This window comes from Chelonia mydas, chromosome 4 (genome assembly GCF_015237465.2).
Source record: "Chelonia mydas isolate rCheMyd1 chromosome 4, rCheMyd1.pri.v2, whole genome shotgun sequence".
Classification (NCBI taxonomy): domain Eukaryota; kingdom Metazoa; phylum Chordata; order Testudines; family Cheloniidae; genus Chelonia; species Chelonia mydas.
Genome location: NC_057852.1, coordinates 120,794,744 through 120,817,341, shown reverse-complemented (window position 1 = coordinate 120,817,341; position 22,598 = coordinate 120,794,744). Strand labels below are relative to the sequence as shown.

Sequence of the window (22,598 nt, the reverse complement as noted above, 5' to 3'; positions counted from 1 at the left end):
CTGTTTCTGAAGTCTTTTTGTTGAAGAATAGTCACTTTTAGGTCAGAAATCGAGTGACCAGAGAGATTGAAGTGTTCTCCAACTGGTTTTGAATATTGTAATTCTTGACATCTGATTTGTGTCCATTTATTCTTTTACGTAGAGACTGTCCAGTTTGACCAATGTACATGGCAGAGGGGCATTGCTGGCACATGATGGCATTTTTCACATTGGTAGATGTGCAGGTGAATGAGCCTCTGATAGTGTGGCTGGTGTGATTAGGCCCTATGATGGTGTCCCCTGAATAGATATGTGGACATAGTTGGCAACGGGCTTTGTTGCAAGGATAGGTTCCTGGGTTAGTGGTTCTGGTGTGTGGTGTGTGGTTGCTGGTGAGTATTTGCTTCAGGTTGGGGGGCTGTCTGTAGGCAAGGACTGGCCTGTCTCCCAAGATTTGTGAGAGCGATGGGTCGTCCTTCAGGATAGGTTGTAGATCTTGGATGATGCGTTGGAGAGGTTTTAGTTGGGGGCTGAAGGTGACGTTCTGTTATTTTCTTTGTTGGACCTGTCCTGTAGTAGGTGACTTCTGGGTACTCTTCTGGCTCTGTCAATCTGTTTCTTCACTTCAGCAGGTGGGTATTGTAGTTGTAGGAACGCTTGATAGAGATCTTGTAGGCGTTTGTCTCTGTCTGAGGGGTTGGAGCAAATGCGGTTGTATTGTAGAGCTTGGCTGTAGACAATGGATCGTGTGGTGTGGTGTGGTCTGGATGAAAGCTGGAGGCATGTAGGTAGGCATAGCGGTCAGTAGGTTTCCGGTATAGGGTGGTGATTGTGTGACCATCTCTTATTAGCACCGTAGTGTCCAGGAAGTGGATCTCTTGTGTGGACTGGTCCAGGCTGAGGTTGATGGTGGGATGGAAATTGTTGAAATCCTGGTGGAATTCTCAAGGGCTTCTTTTCCATGGGTCCAGATGATGAAGATGTCATCAGTGTAGCGCAAGTAGAGTAGGGGCATTAGGGGACGAGAGCGGAGGAAACGTTGTTTTAAGTCAGCCATAAAAATGTTGGCATACTGTGGGGCCATGCAGGTACCCATAGCAGTGCCGCTGATTTGAAGGTATACATTGTCCCCAAATGTGAATAGTTATGGGTGAGGACAAAGTCACAAGGTTCAGTCACCAGGTTTGCCATGACATTATCGGGGATACTGCTCCTGATGGCCTGTAGTCCATCTTTGAGTGGAATGTTGGTGTAGAGGGCTTCTGCATCCATAGTGGCCAGGATGGTGTTTTCAGGAAGATCACCGATGGATTGTAGTTTCCTCAAGAAGTCAGTGGTGTCTCGAAGATAGCTGGGAGTGCTGGTAGCGTAGGGCCTGAGGAGGGAGTCTACATAGCCAGACAATCCTGCTGTCAGGGTGCCAATGCCTGTATTCCTGTGTAGAGTGGGAGTGGAGGTTTGGGGACTATACTGTAAAAGTTACATTTCAGGAAGGAAAAACTGCTGCTTTCTACAGCTACATCAGAGTTGGGCCTATACCACAAAGTTTCCATCCAGACCTAAAGTTTCCTCAAATTTGGGGGTGTTTAAATCTAGGTGTTGACTTGGCACATTTTAGGGGTGATTCTGGAACTCTAGCTGTCGATTTTTTATTTATGCAGCAATTGGAGCTTGCAACCATTTGTTACCCTGTTCATCATTTAGATGTGGTGGAACAGAACCACTAAGCTCATAGTCTGGTAGCCTCTAAACTAGGGCTACTTACAAAGCTCCATCTTGTACAAACAGAAGTAACCTCCGAGGGATGTCTAAGTTGATGTAAGACTGAATAAGGAACAGTCTATAATCAGCAATGATTTGGTTTCACTTTGGTAGTGTATTGGATTTTTCTAAATAAGTGGTAATAATCACACAGCAGACAAGCAATATCACCTGAACACAGATTTGTTCCCCAGCAGTGTTTTGGAGCCATGCCATAAGTAGAGCTATGGTGAGTTCTCTCTCTGGCTTCCTTTTACATTTCTCTTGAATTACTTTCTGGCTAATTCTGGTAGGACCTTAGGGAAATTATCAAATGCAGGTATAGATTAGGAGTTGTCTGGCAGCTAGATGGTAATTTACTGAAGAACACAGCAGAATACTTATATGAGAAGCAAAGATCAGATGCTGTTAAATTTCCTGACATTTTAAAGGTGAGAAAATCTAGTCAAGGGGAAGGGAAGAATAGTTATAAGAATTGGTTCTTTAGTGCTTTCCCTGTGGATTTTAGTGATGAGTAGGCAGTTTTTGGGCTTAGTGTGCTCCTCTGATGCAGAGGAAATTTTAAATATTTTAATATTTTAAATATGTAGTAATACTTTAGATCAAGGTAATCCTTAGGAAGTTGGTCAGTTTCCAGGTATCTGTCACCTGAGAATCCGCTAACTTCCTGGGATACAGCAATAACAACAGTACTCAGCACCTTTCATCCATAGATCCCAAAGCGCTTCACAAAAGTGGGTAAACGTCATTATCCCCATTTTACATGTAGGAAAACCAAGGCACTAAGATTGGGGATGACTTGTCAAAGGTGGCAGAGTGAGTCAGTGGCATAGCTGGGAATAGAACCTAGCCTGCTGCCCTGTCTACTGAACCACATGGATAGTTCGTGTGGGGAGGAGAGTCTGTGACTGTTGTGGGAATAGGATGGGTAGAGTGAACTAAAAACCTGCCTAAAGTGAACCCCTATCTAGTTCTTGGGGTATCCTTCTGCTCAGTCAGCTCCTAGTCCTGCCTTCAGCCTACGAAACGTCAGAGCAACTCAGAACAGCCAGAGAGGGGTCAACACTCAGTGGCTTCTTTCTAAAGAGCAGGCTGGAGGGTGAGAGCAGGAAATGTCAAAGTGAGGCCCTCCATTCACACCATCCGATTTCAGCAGCAACGCAAGCGCCTATGGAGGCCTGACATGGCGGAGGAGGAGGGTTCATTTTGAAGAAGGAGGGTAAAGGAGGTGGGGAGACGTTCAGCAAAGAGTTGAGCAATCAGTGGAGTGGAATAGAATGGAATGGAATGCATCTAATGAAGTGAGCTGTAGCTCACGAAAGCTTATGCTCAAATGAATTTGTTAGTCTCTAAGGTGCCACAAGTACTCCTTTTATCAATGGAATTGAGGTAGGGTGTGGCCAAGATGTCTGGATGATTCTACTCCCTATTGGAATGCAGTTATCTGGGGATGAATATATTTGTCCTTGAGTCCTGATGGTTAAACATGAGGTGAATCATTTGGGGAAGGCAACAGGGGTAGGAAACGAGACCACTGAGGAACACATCACCCTTTAAGGATGTTTGGGAAAAGCTGTCTCTAATCAGTCATGTTGCTGAACTATGGTTCACAGCCTAAATGCATTGCTCCAAAAGCTAAATTGGCCTAATATCTGTGCAACTGATCCATGACTGCCATTTAGGGTTGCCAGTTTTCGTTGGACTTATTCCTGGAGATTTAATCACACGACATAATCTTTAATTAAAGATTAATCTTTAATTTCTGGAGACTCCAGACCAATCCTGTAGGGTTGGCAACCATACTGCCATTGCCAAGATATCTGGGTGCTACCCAGAACTATTAGAGGGGAAAAAAATGCTCTGAGTTCCTTATCTGATAACAGTAGATCCAAATGGCATAGTAGCTAGGACTCAGTTACACAGTACTATTAAATAAACTGGTTTCTGTTACAAACATGCTTGCTTTTTTTCCTGTTTGCTACCATAATTAATTGGTTTATTTGTGTTTTTTTTTTTGCCCCCGAATAGTTCATAGGTTTCATGTTACTGTAGCACCTGGCACTAAGCTGGAGAGTGGACCGGCTACTCTTCACTTCTGCAATGACATTCTAGTCCTTGTAAAAGACCTTCCACCCACGGTCATGGGGCAATGGAAGCTCTCAGATTTGCGCCGATATGGAGCGGTCCCTAATGGATTCATCTTTGAAGGGGGCACCAGGTGCGGCTTCTGTAAGTACAAATGGAAACTGTCATTCTAGTTTTTTAAAATCTGTTTGCAGATAAATAAATACCAGTCTGATTAATGTGCAAGTTAGGGACCTAATCCTGAAGCTCTTCTTGTATGAGTAGTCCCATTGATTTCAGTGGGACTACTCATGCATGCAAGAAGCTGCAGGACTGAGCACTGTTATGCAGACAAAAATAGTATCGGTGTGATGGATGTTGTGTGAATATTGCTGGATGCCTTTCTGAAAGGTATACTTCAGTCAAACACAACTTTTTGCTCTCAGTTCAAGAATAACTGAATGAAATTCTACGGCCTGTGCTATGGATCAGACTAGATGATCCCTTCTGGCCTTAAATCTATTAAACTAAGATTATATTATCATTTGTATTGTAGTAGAGGATAGTTGTTTCCTCTAGGACTCAATACAACCAGAATCAAGGTTCTGTTTTTGCAGACAATAAGTAAGAGACCATCCTTGCCTTGAAGAGTTTTATAGTCTAATTAGAGATGAGAAAAAACAAAGGCATGTAAGAAACAAAAGAAGGAAAGGGGGAGGGAGGACAAGGATAATGAAAATAAAATCCTGTGGTTATATAGGTTAGTTATTATACAACTTAGTGATTCTGGGTATTTCAGAGAAATGTCTTCGGAACCAATCAAAGGCAGATTAAGATTTATTGGGGCCCTGGGCACAAAGAACATTGGGGCTCCCCACACTATGGGGGGTCTTGGGGCAACAGCACTGGGCGGGGCAGGGGGACAGGGGAGTCAGAGGGGCCATGCCCACCCACCCATTTTTTGACATGGGTGTAGTAGCTTTGTGCAGGCTCGGAGCAGCAGTGGCAGGGGCTGTGCTTCGCCGTGGGGGGAGATAAGGTGATCAGCTCCCGCACTGTGAAGTGTAGTCCCTGCTAGTGGTGCCAGCCTCTTCCCAGTGGGGGGCCTGAGGTGGCCCTTAGCCCCCGTTGCCACAGGGCCCTGCCCCTGCTCCTCCTCCTCCTTCCTGAGGCCCTGCCTCCTGGCTGAGCTGGAGACCGGCAGAGCTGGGCTGTGGTAAGAGCCACCCAGGGAGCCTGGGCCACGCTGTAGGGAGCCCTGGACCCTCCAGCTGCCCTGGGTGGTGGAGACACGGGCCAGGGGCTCCTCACAGTGGCCCATGCTCCCTGGGCAGTTCTTACCATGGTCAGGGCCTCAGGGGGACGAGGAGGAGCAGGGGGAGGGGTCACGATTCTGTTGCTGGTAGCCCCTCCCCTACTTCTACCTAGGTTCTGGTGCTCCTGCAGGAGCCCTCAGATTTGCCGGGGCCCTGGAACATGGGCCCTGTGGGCCTGTGCATTAATTCACCACTGGAACCAAGTCTCAGTGTATTATTTATTTTACTAAACTATCATATCAATCTATCCATTCAAATCTATCAGTTGATCAAAATTACATCAATCACTGTAATATAATTTTGCAGGATGCCAAATCCAAATAGTCCTTTAGCATCATATTTTCAAAAGCAAACTTTGGAACTGTGCTTGTCAGTTATGTGCATATCCATTTTCACTTTCAGGTCATGAAATCAGAGGTGCAGCTATTTGATTTGCATGTGCAAAAAACTGTTTATATGCAATTGATGGTTGTGTGTTTAAACATATGTGTATGCTGCACTGCAGGAGTAATTTCAGAGTTCGCGTTAGAAAATGTGGCCCTTAGTTACTTGTTGAAAATGCTAAATGTATTTAGGTTTTGAATGGAGCAGTTTACAGTGTAGAGTTTCTGCACAAGCATCTAAAATGGAGTGAAAAGTCCTTTAGAAGCTGTTGCTGTTTCCTGACCATTTGTACAGAGTACCAAGTTTTGAACTGATGAAATATGAAACAGCTGCAATATTTAGCTCCTCATCCCCACACTGCAGGGAATTATCATGGAAATGCCAAGCAACCTTTAAATAAATTTAGTAACAGATTGGTAGATTAAATCAGATATTAATCTTTATTAACATAAGCACCTCAAAGGAGAGAGTATATCATTTCACTGTTTGAACGGAGTACTGTATTCACTTAGAACTGAGGCTCTCTTGGAGATAAGAAATGCTGTGATTTGTACTAGATAAATGGTACAAAAGTGATGTGATGCTTTGGCTTCAATTTCCCCCCCGACTCTTCAAACAGATGCCTCAGGAGAAGACATTCTCCTTCCCTCTCTGAGCAATGGGGGCTTTAAATGTTGTCTTGATGAGCAGTTCTGTGGTTTGTGGGATGTTGCTATTGGAACATGTTGGCTTCAGAGTGTTTTGTTTTCTGCAAATTTCACTGGAAAAAACCGAACATTTTCCTGAAATTTCTCAAAAGTGAAAATGGCAGTTTTTGTACCTTACTGGCCAATAGAAAACTAATATGAAGTCCAGGCCTCACATGCCCGTAACTAACAAAACCTCAGCACTTCTCTTTGGTGCCTTCCCCTCTCTTTCCCACAGAGAGTCTCCAGTAGCCACTAAAAATGTATCTGAAATCTGCATTGTTTAAAAGGTTGATTTGTTTGGTGCTTTGCTTAGCTGAGAAGAGGAGAATGTTATTACCACGGGTGTAAAGCAGAGAGATTTACTGCTACTTAGTGTGCATGAGACGAGAATGACTGAATGCAATTCCATTTGTAGTTTTCTTTCTTGACAGTAGAAATGTTAGGGGTAAGTGAAGACCAAAATGAAAATGCTTACTTAGCAGCCATCCTGCTCTGGAAGGATGTTTCTTCATTGGCTGCCTGACTAAGCCAAGAAATCTGGGAAATGCAAGGAGTTGGGTACTTTGGGGAAGGCATTTGTGCTGGTTGTCTCATAGTGGCCAGTAAATTTATTCCATGGTGCTGTTTACTCCTGTGGTCAAACCACCTCATTGTGTAACATTGCTGCTACAAGAGGACATACAAGGACATGAAGCGTTCCCAGAGTGCAGCTCTGTAAGGAATAGTGAATGTCCCTTCAGTTAGGGTAGGGGTTCTCAACCTTTCTCTTTCTGAGGCCCCCCCAACATGCTTTAAAAATTCCACGGCCCAGCTGTGCCCCAACAACCGTTTTTCTGCATATAAAAGCCAGGACCAGTGTTTAGGAGGTAGCAAGGAGGACAACTGCTTGTGGCCCCACACCACAGGGGGCCCCATGAAGTTAAGTTGCTCACTCTTCAGATTCAGCCCCTGGCAGTGGGGCATGGGGCCCCAGGCTTCAGCCTCATGTGTTGGGGCTTCAGCTTTCTGCCCTGGGCCACAGCAAGTCGAATGCCAGCCCTGCTTGGTAGACCCCCTGAAACCTGCTCGTGGCCCTCCAGGGAGCCCCGGACCCCTGGTTGAGAACCACTGAGTTAGGGGACAATCCAGTCATTGATGTTCAGCACGAGGACTTGACTGGTCACTGATGAGCTCCCCAGGGAGGGTGGGGAGAAATTCACACCCAAAGGCCGCAGAGTGGCAGCATCGATATCCTATAGAGGCTTTTCCACCCGGATAACAGTATTAGGCCCTGCGGCCCCATCTGTGGGGTGAAGGCAAAGGACTGTAAGGTAGTTGTAGATTTTCTGGCTTGGTCCCATGCTTGGCTCAACTGTGTTTGCCTCCGAATGCGCTCTGCACACTTCTCCACAAAGAGGCCCCATGGAGCTGAGATCTATGCCATGTAGAGGGTATGCACCTCTTGTATGGCTTCCCCAAATCTTCACCCTCCCACCTCTGGCAGTGGAACTGCTTGGGTTCTGCTGTCTGGGGAATCTTGGCACCTAGACACCTCAGGGTGGGATTTGGCCCATACACATGCTCTCATAAAGTGAACTGAAACTGACTATTCACAAACCGTTATAAAAGAGTAAAGGGTGAAAATGTGTTTAAGAGTAAAGGGTGAAAATGTGTTTCAGCAGAGTCCAGCTATACCCCCTCACTACCCCTAAATTAAACTTTCTTTACAAAAATTATATACCTGTAAGAAATACTCCCCTAAACGTTAGAAAGACTAGAAATGAATAAATAATTGGACCAGCCAATTCCTAGTACCACATAATCCACTCCAGTACCTGATCTGTAGAACCAAGCCAGCCTTAACCTTTCCCCCTTGTTATGTTCTGTAATGGAAATGGATATATACTGTTTATTATCTATAGTGTATTAATAATCTTTAGGTTTCAGAGTAACAGCCGTGTTAGTCTGTATTCGCAAAAAGAAAAAGAGTACTTGTGGCACCTTAGAGACTAACCAATTTATTTGAGCATGAGCTTTCGTGAGCTACAGCTCACTTCATTGGATGCGATGAAGTGAGCTGTAGCTCACGAAAGCTCATGCTCAAATACATTGGTTAGTCTCTAAGGTGCCACAAGTACTCTTTTTCTTTTTAATAATCTTTAGTTACAATTTGAAAAGGAATATAGTCCCAGGGTACATTATTTAAGAGTTCTATGTATTTTTCTCAGTGTGATGTACTGATAGAAAAGGACAGAGTTAGAGTGATTGATCTTTGTGATGTTATTTAATATGTTGATGTTGAAACATGACTGTGTTAGTGTGTATAGACCTTACAAGTTTATTGTCCACTTTATTAAATATAATGTGTAGGAACTAGCAAATATTGTGGGTTTGTTTGTAGTGAATAATGAAATGTATATTAATGTCATAGTATATTACTAAGGATATATGGGAGATGCTCAGACATTTCTTTTTAATGAGATGTTATTAATCAAGAATCTGTGCTATATATATTTCATGCACTATTGCTTTATTCAATAAAATACAGACTCACTAAAATGGTGAAAATTAGTGAACAAAATAAACAAAAATGATAACTTAAGGATATAAAGCATCTCAAAATGTAATGTATTCTTTTTTGTCAATTGGAGTTTAGTTTTATGTGTATACTTCATACAGTAGAAGTAAACGCGTTGTAGTTTATTTTTCAAGAATGACATTTCAGCAATATAGAATTTGCTACATCATCTCTTGAGTCTTTCAAAAGAAAGGGATAGGCCACTAATTTTTTTGCACAGTTAGCAAAGTCCTTATTACGGAGGGTCTATCACATAGTAAATAAACTTTTAGTTTAATGATTGGTGTTTATACCTTTAGCCACGTGTCCTAGGATACATAAAGGGCTTGATTTTCCCGACTTACACAGGGTAAATCAGAAGTATTGCCACTGAAGTTAGCGTAAAACTGTTACCAGTGAGAAAAGAAATAGGCCTGCTGTCCCCTATTGAAAGGGGCATTTTCACAGACCCAGGAAGATATGCTATACTTCTTGATATGATGTTGATTAAAATGGTCTTTAAACACATGGTTAAGTCTGTGCAGGTGAAGTGTCTGAGTTCTGGATGGTCGTCAACTATTTATCAATGTCTGGTGTTGTGAATGTTAGTGTTGCTATGGCTCTGTAATCCATGTTAAAAAAAAACCACAAAGTATATTTTAGCCATAATGTAGTATGAGTTTTATTGGTGTAACTGAATGTGCAGTATGTCATTTGATGCAGAGTGCGCCATGAGCAGTATCCATGTTTACTGAATATGTTGGAAAATAATCAGTGGGAGACCAGGCTAAGAAGAACCCTGTAGACTTTTTTCATTTTTATTTTTAAAAGTAATATTTGCATATATTTTTATTTTGGTGTTTTTGCTGGGCAGGGCGGGGGGACACTGATCTGTTATCAAGAGTGTGCAGCTGATATATCCAGGTCCCGAATGCCCACAATTCCCACTGAAAGATGTGCCATGGTCTGCAAGTTGTACATGTGCTATTAAAGAGCAAGAACTTGTGCATTCATTTGTTATAAGTTGCACAAAAAAAAATCTGCCATTGTAAATAAAATAAATAAATAAATGCCATATTTCTATTATCTGCAATTAGCAACATTCAAAACATTGTCAACAGTGTGGCTATACTGCAATTAAAAACCTTGGGCTTGTGTGGCTTGGACTAAGGGGCTGTTTAATTGCAGTGTAGACATTTGGGCTTGGGCTAGAGCCCAGGCTCTGGGACTCTGTGGGAGGGGAGGGTCCCAGAGCTTGGGCTGCAGCCTGAGCCCAAATGTTTATGCTGCAATTAAACAGTCCTTTAGCCTGAGCCCTGTGAGCCCAAGTCAGCCATGGGTGTCTAATTGCAGAGTAGACATACCCAGTGAGACCCTGGTTCAGGACAGCACTTAAGTACATCCCTACACACAACAGCATTTAACCATATGCTTAATTTTAAGTCTGAGTTAAGAATGTGCTTAAGTGCTGTCCCAAGCAGGGATGCTTTTCTGAATCGCTACCTATGTAGAATGTTACTCTAATCGATTGTTGTAGGAAAAGATGGTGGCACAGAAGAGACCATCCTCATGCATATATTTAACTCTCCATCTCCTCATCCCTTATTCTTCTTTACTGTCCTGTACTATCAAAACTGGGCTAGTTAATGAAGACAACCAGTTAAAGGGACATATTAATTTTATAGAACAAGAAATCTGGTTACAAAAAGAGCTGAAAGTGTATATTTACACAAGTTGGCTGCCTGTGTTCTCCAAAACCTCCATAAACTCACCTTAAGAAGAGTATTGGGAAGTGTGCTTTTGTTTGGGTTACTATGATAAGTCCTACATTCTAATATTAATTGTTAGGTCATCGTAACAATGGTGCTCTGTGTTATGCAGAGTCTTCTAATGTAGTCTTGCTTTTTGTTAATCCATCTTTGTTCCCTCAGATTATAGTTCTGACTGGGGAGGAAGAGGTAGTTTAAGGTTTTATTAATAGATTCCACAATAACATATTCATTATTAGGAGGAGGAGATGGTCTTGCGGTCAAAGCACTGGACCATCAGGTTTTCAGGAGAACACAGTTAATTTCTGGATGTTACCATCAGACCTGAGACACAGAGGGTCTGAATATTACCACAGACTCTCTGTGCCTTTCTTCCTCCTAATAATTTCCCCTTGTGAAGATAAATTGATATGGTAAGGCACTAATAACCTGTGCTGGCAGGTGCTATAGAAGAACCTAAAACAAGTGTACTTCGATGATCATTATTGATTCAGGTGGGAGTTTGAACCCAGCCCACTTTAGCACAACTAAATTGCCAGCATGAAGAAGATTTACAAGCCCAGTTCAGCTAAGTGGGACAATATTCAAGAATATTCTGCCAATATATTTTAAATTAAACAGCATTTCCGTGGGACTAACTGATTATTCTTAAAGTTGCAAAACAAAACATCTACCCAACCCCAGTTTTCCTTAATTTCTGATTTGTTTACCCTTAACAGCACTATTTTTGTACTGCAGTTCCAGAGAGTAGAAAGTACTTTCTTGTTCTGTTTCCAGTAGCTGCAAACAAGTGTACGTTCAGGCCAGGGATACTGCATGCACAATATCCATCCATAGCTGAAGTTCAGACACACAATATTTTTTGTAAATGTGTTTTGACTCAAAATACATTGAAAGAATTATCTAGGGAAGGAATTGCTCACATGTTTGGTAATGACTAGTTCAAATATAGTGTAGATTTGTAGTGACCACAAATTGTGGAGAACCCTTAAGAGGATGCCAGCTACTGTGCTAGGGTGTGTGCAGCTGGCTGGCAATGGGAGCAGGAGTGTTTTCCATTATCTTACTGACATTTTGGGGAAGGGAAGTGGGTGCTTCCTATCTTCTCCACTACAGTGGGTGCCTCTTGAAAAGCCTGCTGGCACCCCCATAAAGCTCAAGGGAGAGCAGAAGGGGCCATTTAACCAGAGGAGCCCCGCATGGGGAGGTCACTGGACCTTTTCTTGAAGACAAATGTTAAGGAGGGGATCACTGAGGCATAGATTGTGTGTAATGGCTAAAGACTTTTCTGGGCAATTCTGGTTTGTATAGTGTGTCCATGCCAACTTGCAGGCATTTTACCATGGCTAGCCCTTTGCAGATTGGGCCCTGGAGGTTTCATGCAAGTCTAGGATATATGAGCTGGGTTAAGCTGACTATCCTATTCTGAATGGATGCAGTTTCAAAAGAGAGGACACAGCCTGAATGAGCTATCTCATCTCTACAGGGGGTCCTTCAAGGTCAGGATTAAGGCACATTGATGGGAAAGTGTGAAGAAACTTGCATTGCTGCGGTGTGGTACTTTTTCTGTGGACTTCGGTCTCCAGGATTGTCTACATGGCACCTTTCATGTGTAGTAAATTCACTGAAATCTTATGAACCTTCCTGCTACACAGACAGACACACAGAGTCTTACTTGTTGTGGGGTTCCATGTAAATAGTTTGCTGGTGCATACCATTCCACAGTACGATTACAGAACAACTTCTGTGGGGTTTTGTGTGTAGAATTAAAAAAACACTAAGCAAAGTGCAGTAAGATATTATTTAGTTTCACCACCGGTTTCCCGATCGTACTTTCTCTTTAACATTTGGGGACTGATTGTACAGTATCATACTGCCAACTGTCACTAACGACTGGCTTAGTGTTTCAGTCTTGCATGATTGGCTGCAGGCTGCTTTCCACTAAGTCCCTTACCCATGAAGAGAGAGCTCTTCAATCTAGTAAACAGCTGCATGGTATTACAGTGATGCATACCACATATTCCTGAGCTTCCAAATGCTTGTGCAGTGAACTCTGTTCCAACGGACGACTGAGCTGTATAATTTCTAGTAGCAGAGAACTTCTCAATTAGAAATTTAACACACCAGAAATAAATAAGTAGTAGTCACCTGCATATACATATTTAACATTTAGAAACACACTGGAAGTCCATCCATCCACCATGTAGCATCTTACCAGGACTCATAAACTACTATTTTCCCTATTGTCAATCTAGCTTTAATTGGTAAAGCAAGAGACAGAGATCACTGTTGTCACTTATTCTTAAGGGAGGGGATCAAACAGTATTGTGAAAGGGCACATAAGAGAACCAAAATAGATCAATATTTATTTTGCTGCAGAAGCCAACATGATTGCCCTTCTGTTTTTCTCTCACTGGGTCTCTGAATTCATTGCTTTCACTTCTAGTAAGACTTCATAAGGCTGTTTAGTAGCTGTTGTATCGGAGCCCTCAGGAGCACAGGTAGGAATTGATTTATTTTTAAATTAAGTTTTAGGTTGTTGAGTCCGATTTTATGCAATTGGTGGAAGTTCTCCCCCTTTCAGAAGGCCCTCCATGTCATGGAAGCCCTGTTGTACTCCTGCATGGCAGTGGAAGGAGTATTTGGTGGGTAGGCAGTAGGAACCTCCACTAAAGCATCTGATAACCTTGCAGAGGGTGAGGAAGAGGGGGAGCGTTGTATCCACACTTACAAGGATCCATGCACAGAAGCCTGGCCAGGTGGGTGTGGAGTGACAGTGGACACTGTTCCGCCCCATTAACTCAAATTGTGTCTTCAGATTGTGGGATTAGTTTAGTCTCTAACCCCTGGTACATTACCCACCTGTAGCGTTTTTACTGGCGTTCTGTAAGCGGAGTGGTGAATTTCACCCTCTGTAGTTCTTGTTGTTTGCTCCTTTGGCCAAGTGGAAAGCCAGTATTCTGGACCATTTTGCGGTGATTGCGTTAGGATGAGAAATCGGTGGCACAGAGTTAGAGTAATCCTTGGTCTCTTCTGTTTTAGCTACAGAAATATACACGTTAGAGATCTGTTTCCCTGAACTGCAGTAGGAACTTACATCATCCGGGCTTCTGTAGAAATCCCAAGACAGACACTCCAGCCTTGTGCCCAAGAAATCATAAAATCATAGAAGTGTAGGATAGGAAGGGACTTCATGTCCCCTGCATGGCTGTCCCTCCAGCTCTGCTTTATTTTTGGGGTCACACTGATTCTGCTCACTCTCACAGCTTGGAACCAATACCTAGCCCCTGCTTTTGGAATCTAATTAGTGCCCCGTTAGCGCCACTCTCTCGCTCAGACAGGCTTGTTCTCTGGCTTCCTGCATCAACCCCCTACTTTGTGTCCAGCTTTTTTACTACAAAAGAGTCTCAGTTGTGTCTGCTCTTAGGCATGCCCCTTTATTTTATTCAGTGATTTACCTAGTATCCAACAGTCTTGAGGGCAGGCGTTAGCACCTTTCAGCAGACATGACAAGAGTGTGTTTCAGTCTCCCCTGACTGATTTTGATGTCTGATTCTGTATCTGTATACATGCAGTCAGAGACATGCAATGGGATCACTAAACAAATAAAATTTGTTGAGGTTCATCAGTGTGGCAAAGCCCAAAAGGATGTGGCCTCTTTTCAAATTGAGTGCCACCTGAATCAACCTCTGGTGAGGTGCTTAAGATAAACTGAATCTACAATCAGACTATGCCCGTCACTGGCAATCTTGTTATGCCACTGAGTAGCACAGAGTAAATCAGCTTTGACTTTGGCCTGCCTTCACATCTTTAGTCTGCATATCAACCTTCATGTTATTTAGACAATGTTAGTGTATTAATATTTATCTAACCTAAGGCATGACTAAGGTGTCTGAGACATGCGAGAGCCTAATGATGAATAGCAGTGAAGTGTTCACTTACTCAGAATTTAGGCTGCTCTGTAAGTTAGACTTCTTGGACATTTTTCATCTTTTTGACAAACTGACCACATTATTATTATTTAATTTCGTATTCTAGCAAAGTGTTAATAAGTTTGACCATGCAAAATTTTTTGTATCTTGAGAAATTGCCTGTTTGGAGGTGAGGTATTTGTATATAATTAGGCTTGAAAGGATTAGATTTCGATTGGTAAATGTTGGTAACATCGATTTCATTGTACATTCACAAACCAACAAAAATATTTCCCTCAAAAATAATAGAAATGTACAGATCGGCAAAGTAAGAAAAGTGCTGCTTGAGAACTTCCTAGAGTTTGATTTAAGGTTATTGACTTTGTATATTTTGATGTGTGATGTTGGCCATTTGTGTTTTAACGGTTATAAAGCTTAACTTTTTGAATCTCAACATCTACCATCATTAAATAATTGTCTGACCCCCTTGTAGCGATGCTGGTTCTGGCGGGACCCAACTGAGAGTGACAATTCAGGACAAATTGCTTAAAGCCTGGCAGTTACAGCCCAAGGCTGGGATTTTTCCACCTCTAAGACAAACCAAACCAGACAGACAGAGAGGACTTTGGTTTTACCCCACTGTCTAACCACAAGTCACACAAGCAATTCCCTTAGACACTCCAGTTTCCCAGTATCCCCACCAGTGCCACTCGTTATGGGGACGAATGGTTATGAAAACCAATACCCCAGTGAAAGAAAAAAGGTTCTCTCGATCCCAAAGGACCAAGCCCCAGATCCAGGTCAATATACAAATCAGATCTTACCCACAAATCACATTGCTGCCAATCCTTTAGAATCTAAAATCTAAAGGTTTATTCATAAATGGAAAAAGATATAGAAGAGAGCTAGAATTGGTTAAATGGAATCAATTACATACAGTAATGGCAAAGTTCTTGGTTCAGGCTTGCAGCGATACAATAAACTGCAGGTTCAGATCAAGTCTCTGGAGTACAAACATCCACAGCTGGGATGGGTCATCAGTCCTTTGTTCAAAGCTTCAGTGTAGCAAAGTTCCTCCCAAGGTATGAAGCAGGGTTGAAGACAAGATGGAGGAGCTGCAGCAGCTTTTTATATTCTCTTGCCATGTGGTCTTTCTTTCTTTGTCCCACAGACAAGCTATCCATCACATGGCCTGGAAAAACTTCAGAGTTCTGTCCGTAGGCATGTCCCTGTATACCTTGCTGAGTCACAAGGCGTGTCTGCCTTCTCTCAGTGGGTCAGTTGTATAGCTGATGGCCCTTAATGGGCCATCAAGCAGGCTAGGCAGAGCTGACACCGACTTGTCTGGGGTGTCACCCAGAAGCATAGCACAAGTTTGAAGTACAGACCGTATAGAGCAGATGTGGGCAAACTATGGCCCGTGGCCACATCCGGCCCGCGGGACCGTCCTGTCCGGCCCCTGAGCTCCCGGCTGGGGAGGCTAGTCCCTGGCCCCTCCCGCACTGTCCACCTTCCCCCGCAGCCATGCCGCCGAGCAGACAGTGCTCTGGCGCACCGCTCCTACTGGGCAGCATGGGGATCGTGGCTGGCTCTGGCTGGGTGGCGCGGCTGCGAGCTCCTGCTGCTGGTAAGAGGGTAGGGAACGGGGGGTTGGGTAAGGGAGCAGGGAGTCCTGGGGGGCAGTCAGGGAGCAGGGGGCGGTTGGATGGGGAGGAGGTACTTGGGGGGGGGGGTCAGGGGATGGGGAACAGGGAGGGTTGGGAGTGGAAGTCCCAGGGGCCCTGTCATGGGGCAGGGGTGTGGATAGGGGTCTGGAGGGCGGACAGGGAGCAGGGGGGGCTGGATAAGGGGGTGGGATCCCATGGGGTAGTTAGGGGCGGGGGGTCCCGGGTGGGGGTGGTCAAGGGACAAGGAGCAGAGGGGGGTTGAATAGGGGGTGGAAGTCCCAGGGGGGCTGTCAGGGAACATGGAGCAGGGGGGTTGGATAGGGGTTGGAGGTTCTGAGGGGGGCAGTCAGGGGGTGGGAAGTGGGAGGGGGCAGATAGGGGCCAGGGGCCAGGCTGTTTGGGGACGCACAGCCTTCCCTACCCTGCCCTCCATACAGTTGCACAACCCCAATGTGGCCCTCAGGCCGAAAAGTTTGCCCACCCCTGGTATAGAGCCAATACTTATAACTTTAAATACAAAAATGATCCATGCATATAGATAGCATAATCATAACCAGCAAAACATAACCTTGTCTTAGACACCTTATTTGACCCCCTTTATACAAAATTTGGTGCCACTACAGGACCTTGGAAGCAAGGAGTATTCTCACCTGAATCCCACCCAAAGCTTGCATACAGCAGGACTAGCATGCAAGGGGGAGAGTGCAACCCCTGAAGGTGAGCTTCCCCTCCTCCCTGAAGCACAATACATCCCCCCGGTACGACTCTGCATAACCCACATAGAGGCCAGTGCCTTAAAGAGACAATGAAATCTTTATTTAAGATCCCATATCTAAGGCGCAGCATGGGTGAAAACACAAAAGTGCTTGAGCGAGATGTGCACTAACAGCTATTAAAGGCTGCTGTTGAACAAAGATGGAGGACGATGTTGCCATAGAATACTTACTTATGTTCTTATGTACTAGATCTCATAGGCAGGATGGCACTAAAAGGTGAAGGGCCTTGAAGATGAGTACAGAGGTGTTTTGTTTATTGTGATGGGGAAGTGCGAGCCCATGGAGGGGCACTATCAGGGGTAGCATCCCAGAGCAACAAGTCAGGAAGATGATTCTAGCAGCAGTGTTTTGAACGGACTTGAGTGGGGCAAGGAAGGAGGAGGCAAGGCCAGAACGAAGGAAATGACAGTAGCTGTGGTATGAGATGATGAGGGCTTGGACAAGAGCATGTTCTGTGGCAAGAGGTGACAGGATTTACATACAGGCTGAAAGGGTGTCAAGAGGGCCAAGTCAAAGATTATGCCCAGATTACGGGCCTGTGTCACAGGGAGGATAATGGCTGAAATCTTCTGTTTATCCATACTGCAGGGCACAAACTTCCACACGTTGCCCTTCTATTGTGTCTCAAATCCAACTTGCAGGAACACTTCATGGTGGTGCATACAATAAGTTCAGTCTTGATGCCCGTTCAGTCATTGTTGTCTCTGCTGAGGTTGTCAGTCATGGCAGAGCCTTTTCTGATGTGGGCACTTGTCCAGTGGGAACTGGACTGAGATCAGCAAAAAACCAGCAACAGAAGATAATTTTTTGGTTATGTCTGACCTGAGTTGGATTTATACTGGCAACCTAGAAGTAAAGGATTCTGTGTGGCATCTGCAATCCCTGAGCTATCTAGCCTCTGCACAACACGCAGCTCAAAGCTTGCTTATTTGTATTTACTTATTTATGATTCTCATTCTGAGTTTGCTGAGTGCTATTCTTAATGAATGGAAAGCAAAATACGAGAACAGAATGAAGGGTAAAGATCTGATGACAACTCATGGGATCACCTTACATTCTGTTAATAATAGGCACACAGAACTGATACTAGTTGTTTGGGTACGCAGGAAAATGGGTAAAAGAATTCTTAGCTTATAATACTGTGCAGAAAAATAACCCTTTGAGGACCAAGTCCTGATCCATTTGAAAATAATAGGTTAGGTTCTGCTCTTAATTAAGATGGGCTGAATGTGGAGTAACTTAACTAATTTCAATGGAGTTACTTTGGCTATACACTGGCGTCACTGAAAAGAGAATTTGGCCCAATGGGAGTTTGTCATTGACTTCACTGGATTCAACCATAATCAGTAAAGAAATGTCCTGTACCCTTTTATTGTTTTCTGAACTTTTTAAAATGAAAACATTGTTTCATTAAAGCCACAAGTCTTCTGTGTATTTATAGATCTCAGACAGTGGAATTCTAAACAGCAACAAGTGCAGGGGCAGGTTGCAGCCCAGACATTTGAGCAGACCACACTGCAGCCTGCTCCTTCGTGGCTGACTCAACACGTACTGAGTGTCTTCCAATTTCTGCCCTTGAACCACCAGCAGTTACAGGCATTTGAGTTGCACTTTGATTGTGGTCAGTTTTGGGCCTGAAGAACGGTGAACATATCTGTTTGTCTATCGGTATTCATAGCTCACCAATCATCACAATATCTGGGTGTTGTGTATATAACTTAAAAAGCACCCCTTAAACTATGGGAAAATTCATACCTGAGCTTCAAGACTCAGGCCTGTCTCAGTTCAGTTTAATCAAACCTTAATGCTAGCAAAAATTTAAGAAGGGAGGTTTAACCTCCATGCTTCGGTACTTAAGCCATCTCTAACTATTAGAGGTCAGGTTGAGACCTAATGTGGGGGAGCAGATTATCCCACATTTGCTTACTGTGGGGTCCTTTCACTTTCCTCTGAAGTAGCTGGTACTGGTCATTATTGGAGATATGATACTGGACTAGATGGATCTTGGTTCTGACCCAGCATGGCAATTCCTATGTTCCAAATCCAAACACTCCTAAACTTGGGAGAGGTTCAGGTCTGAAATTTACTGCTCAGCCCCATCTCTAACTACGACTTAGATTTCTACAGTAAATACTTGATATGTAAACAAATCTCCTAAATTCTAAAGCAGATGACTGATGCAGCTCTGACCTGAGAAAGTTGATGTATAAATAAGAATATAAGAAACAGGCAGCTGTTGTTTTCCACCGCTTGTATTTTGACTTGGTTTAATTTGTTTTTGGTTGCATGACTCTCAGAAACCTAACTGAGAAGGTAGAAGTGATTGAGTCTGCTGCTTACAGTTTCTCGGATCAAAATGTGTTGCCATTAAATTTGTTCCTTTTATTTTTTTGCTCAGAATATATCTCACTGATTTCTTTCATGACTAGCACACAACATTCTTTTGATCATCACATATAAATGTTTAATCTTTGTTTCTGTTATGCGTGCAGATGAAAAGTCTGTATTAATGTTGTGCTTTCTTTCAGGGGCTGGTGTTTTTTTCCTTTCTTGTGCCGAAGGAGAGCAGATCAGCTTTCTGTTCGACTGTATCGTTCGTGGCATCTCCCCGACGAAAGGCCCTTTTGGGTTGCGTCCAGTCCTACCAGGTTAATATAGGAAGTATAGAGTAACCGTGCAAAGTAGGAACTTGCCATGTCTAGCACTTATTGCTCAGATTGGAATTACAGCTTGCAGACACTTGCTGGGCATGGACAGTGCAAAGTGATTTTCATTCTGAAATGTCACATTACAGATTTATCAGTTGAATGTCCCAGATTCCCTTGCTGCTCTAGCTCATTCATATTTCTGCTGCTGCTGGCCTTTGCCTGGTCTTATCTAACTGTACCAAAATATAATATTCTGAATAGGGATGGGCCCAAACCAAATCTGCAGTTTGAATAGTCCCAGTTTGAACCTAGATCCATATCTAAATCAGGCTGCTGGTTGCAATATTGAAAATTTTGCTGAGCCAAACCCCTAGAATACTAATTTTGGGGCTAGATGACCTCTCAAGCCCATTCCAAAGCCCACTGAAATCATTGGAAAAACTCCCAATGAACTTCTAGTGCTTTGGACCAGGCCCGTTCATCCTGATCTCAATCTTGCAGTTCAGGCTCTTCTCTGGTGAGTAAGGATTAAATTCCTTTTTCTGTTTTGTGGTATATGCTGCATGCACTGTAATGTTCAGAGAGAAATTAGATGTGATCTTGCGGGAGGTCTATCACCTTTTGGTTTTAGTAGGTGAGGAAATGTAATACGCAGTTAGAAGGAGTATGTCAAGCAGGGCAGGAAGGTGGAAGATGAGCTTGTAGAACAATAGCTGTGCAGTGTCTGTGGTGAAGGAGGAAACTTTTAAAATGGTGGAGGAGGGGGCTTTCACATTTTTAGCAAATGTTTGCACTTCCATAGTGAGGGGTATTTAATGGCTTTCATGATAAGAATAATTTTACAGGATTTTTATCATTGCTGTAAACATGCAAACAAACCAATCTCTTGTGTTGAAATGTGATATAAAAGATTTACAGTAGAACCTCAGAGTTGCAAACATGAGTTACCACACACCTCATTTGGAATGAGATGTACGCAATCAGGCAGCAGCAGAGAGAGAGAGAGACACACAGCATTTTTCTTCTGCATAGTAAAGTTTCAAAGCTGTATTAAGTCAATGTTGTAAACTTTTGAAAGAACAGTCATAACATTTTTTTCAGGGTTACGAACATTTCAGATTTCAGAGTAGCAGCCGTGTTAGTCTATATTAGCAAAAAGAAAAGGAGTACTTGTGGCACCTTAGAGACTAACCAATTTATTTGAGCATAAGCTTCCGATGAAGTGAGCTGTAGCTCACGAAAGCTTATGCTCAAATAAATTGGTTAGTCTCTAAGGTGCCACAAGTACTCCTTTTCTTTTTGCGAATATTTCACAGTTACAAACAAGCTCCATTCCCGAGGTGTTCGTAACTCTGAGGTTCTCCTGTAGTTTGGATGTGAAATTTTTGGAAAGATAGAAAAAACCTCTCAGTCCTACCACTTTAAAATTAGATGCATATTGTATACAGCACTTGATTAATCTTTTGCTTCCTTGAAATCAATGCTTCCATGCTACTGTAAATAAAACCAGTGAGAGAAAGGCAAATCAGGCTCATAACAGCTCACTAATTTTATATGCTGTTTTTTGCATTTATAATGTAAACATTAATTCATTTAAAAAATGCCAAACAGTTAATTCATAATTAAGTCTTTTTGACATGTACAAAAGTGGTTGGGATGTTCAGATTTATAATTTTGTCAGTTAGGGTATACTCAGAAAATTGTAATTTACATAAAGACTTTTATTATGGACAGGCAAAAACAAATTATTTAATTACATACAAACTTATTTGGTCTCCAAAAGAGGTTCAATTTGATAAAGAATTATGACAATGGACTACTAAAGAAAGAAACCTTAATTCTAACTTTTGAGTGCTTGACTTTTGCAAATTTAATATTCTTTTAACATATTTTTTTATATAATTTCCTTTTTTTTTAAAAAAAAAATTAAAAGTTATAAACAAAAATTCCATCATGTAGAACTATGATGACCCTATTTTCTGGCCACCTCTCCTGGCTCCAGTTTCTAACCCTTCTACCCCTTGAGCTCCAGCCCCTGTTCCCTAACCCTGCACCTCTTCCTATGCCTCATGTTGCTTCTCATACCCCTCTGCACTCCAGTTAGGCTGTTTCCTCCTTCTCCACCATGTTGCCTTGGGGAGCACTAAGAGTACAAGAAAGATAATTTCCCTGTTCTCGATTCCTGTGCCTGGTGTCAGAGCAGTCCCTAGCTGCCTGGAACAGCAACTGCAGAAAGGCCTGGGTCAGCTATGCTCAGTGTAGATGGAGTCTTCAGAGAATTTAGCTGTCAAACTCTAACAAGTCGCTACTGAGCACGTGTGAACTGCTGTATTTTCAGAGGCTGATAACTGATAAGACAGCTATAGCTTCTTAACAAAGTGGTTGTAAGAATTTTTTTTTAACATGGGCGAAGCAACCTATTTTCCCCTGATCTCATTCTTGGAAACAGCTTAACCATTTTATCTGAAACTTTACAAAATAATCCAAACAAATTATTGATAATCATTAAGTTCCAAATTGAGGCAAACATCTGGGATAGTAAATTCCAACCTGAATTGTTTAAGTTGGGCAAATTTATCAGCAACTGAAAACTGGTTCTTATAATGGAAACTGCCACTACCTGTGCCGCCTATAATAAATTTTGAGACAAACTGTGCCCTCTGTTAGTCCAGATTGATCCTAACCTGCCCCACTGGAGTGACACTAACTTCAGGGGAGTTTTTTAGATTTATAGTAGTGTAACAGGGAGCAGAATTTGGCCCTGTGTTGGCTTTGTACAGTATATTAGGATTTTACATGTCTAGGAGCCAATTCTGCATTAGTTGCATGCCCAAATCTCCCTTTGGCTTTAATGGGAGTTTTCAGTGTGCAAGGAATACATACGAGACCCATATTGGAACAGATTTGAAAGAGGTAATCCAATAGGTTGAGTAAATAATAGTTTTCCCCCGCTAGTTTTTTATTGTCTAGAAAGTACAGAACAGCAGCTACCGTTATCTGTTGTCTAGAGTGTAGTTCATACTCTTCTGTGAGAGAATAAAATGTGCAGCTACAAGACGTGAACTAGAAGCAAAACGAGAAAGCAGGAATAATCAGGG

General features: G+C 42.9%; 1 protein-coding gene across 1 annotated transcript in view; it reads left to right on the top strand.

The window, feature by feature from the left end:
* DOK7 (docking protein 7) overlaps positions 1-22,598 on the top strand; it is a 107,803-nt gene that overhangs the window by 17,155 nt on the left and 68,050 nt on the right. The window contains exons 4-5 of the mRNA XM_037898155.2: positions 3,769-3,969; positions 19,381-19,500. Of these exons, the coding sequence (XP_037754083.2) occupies positions 3,769-3,969; positions 19,381-19,500 (321 nt within the window). The remainder of the gene's footprint in view (positions 1-3,768; positions 3,970-19,380; positions 19,501-22,598) is intronic.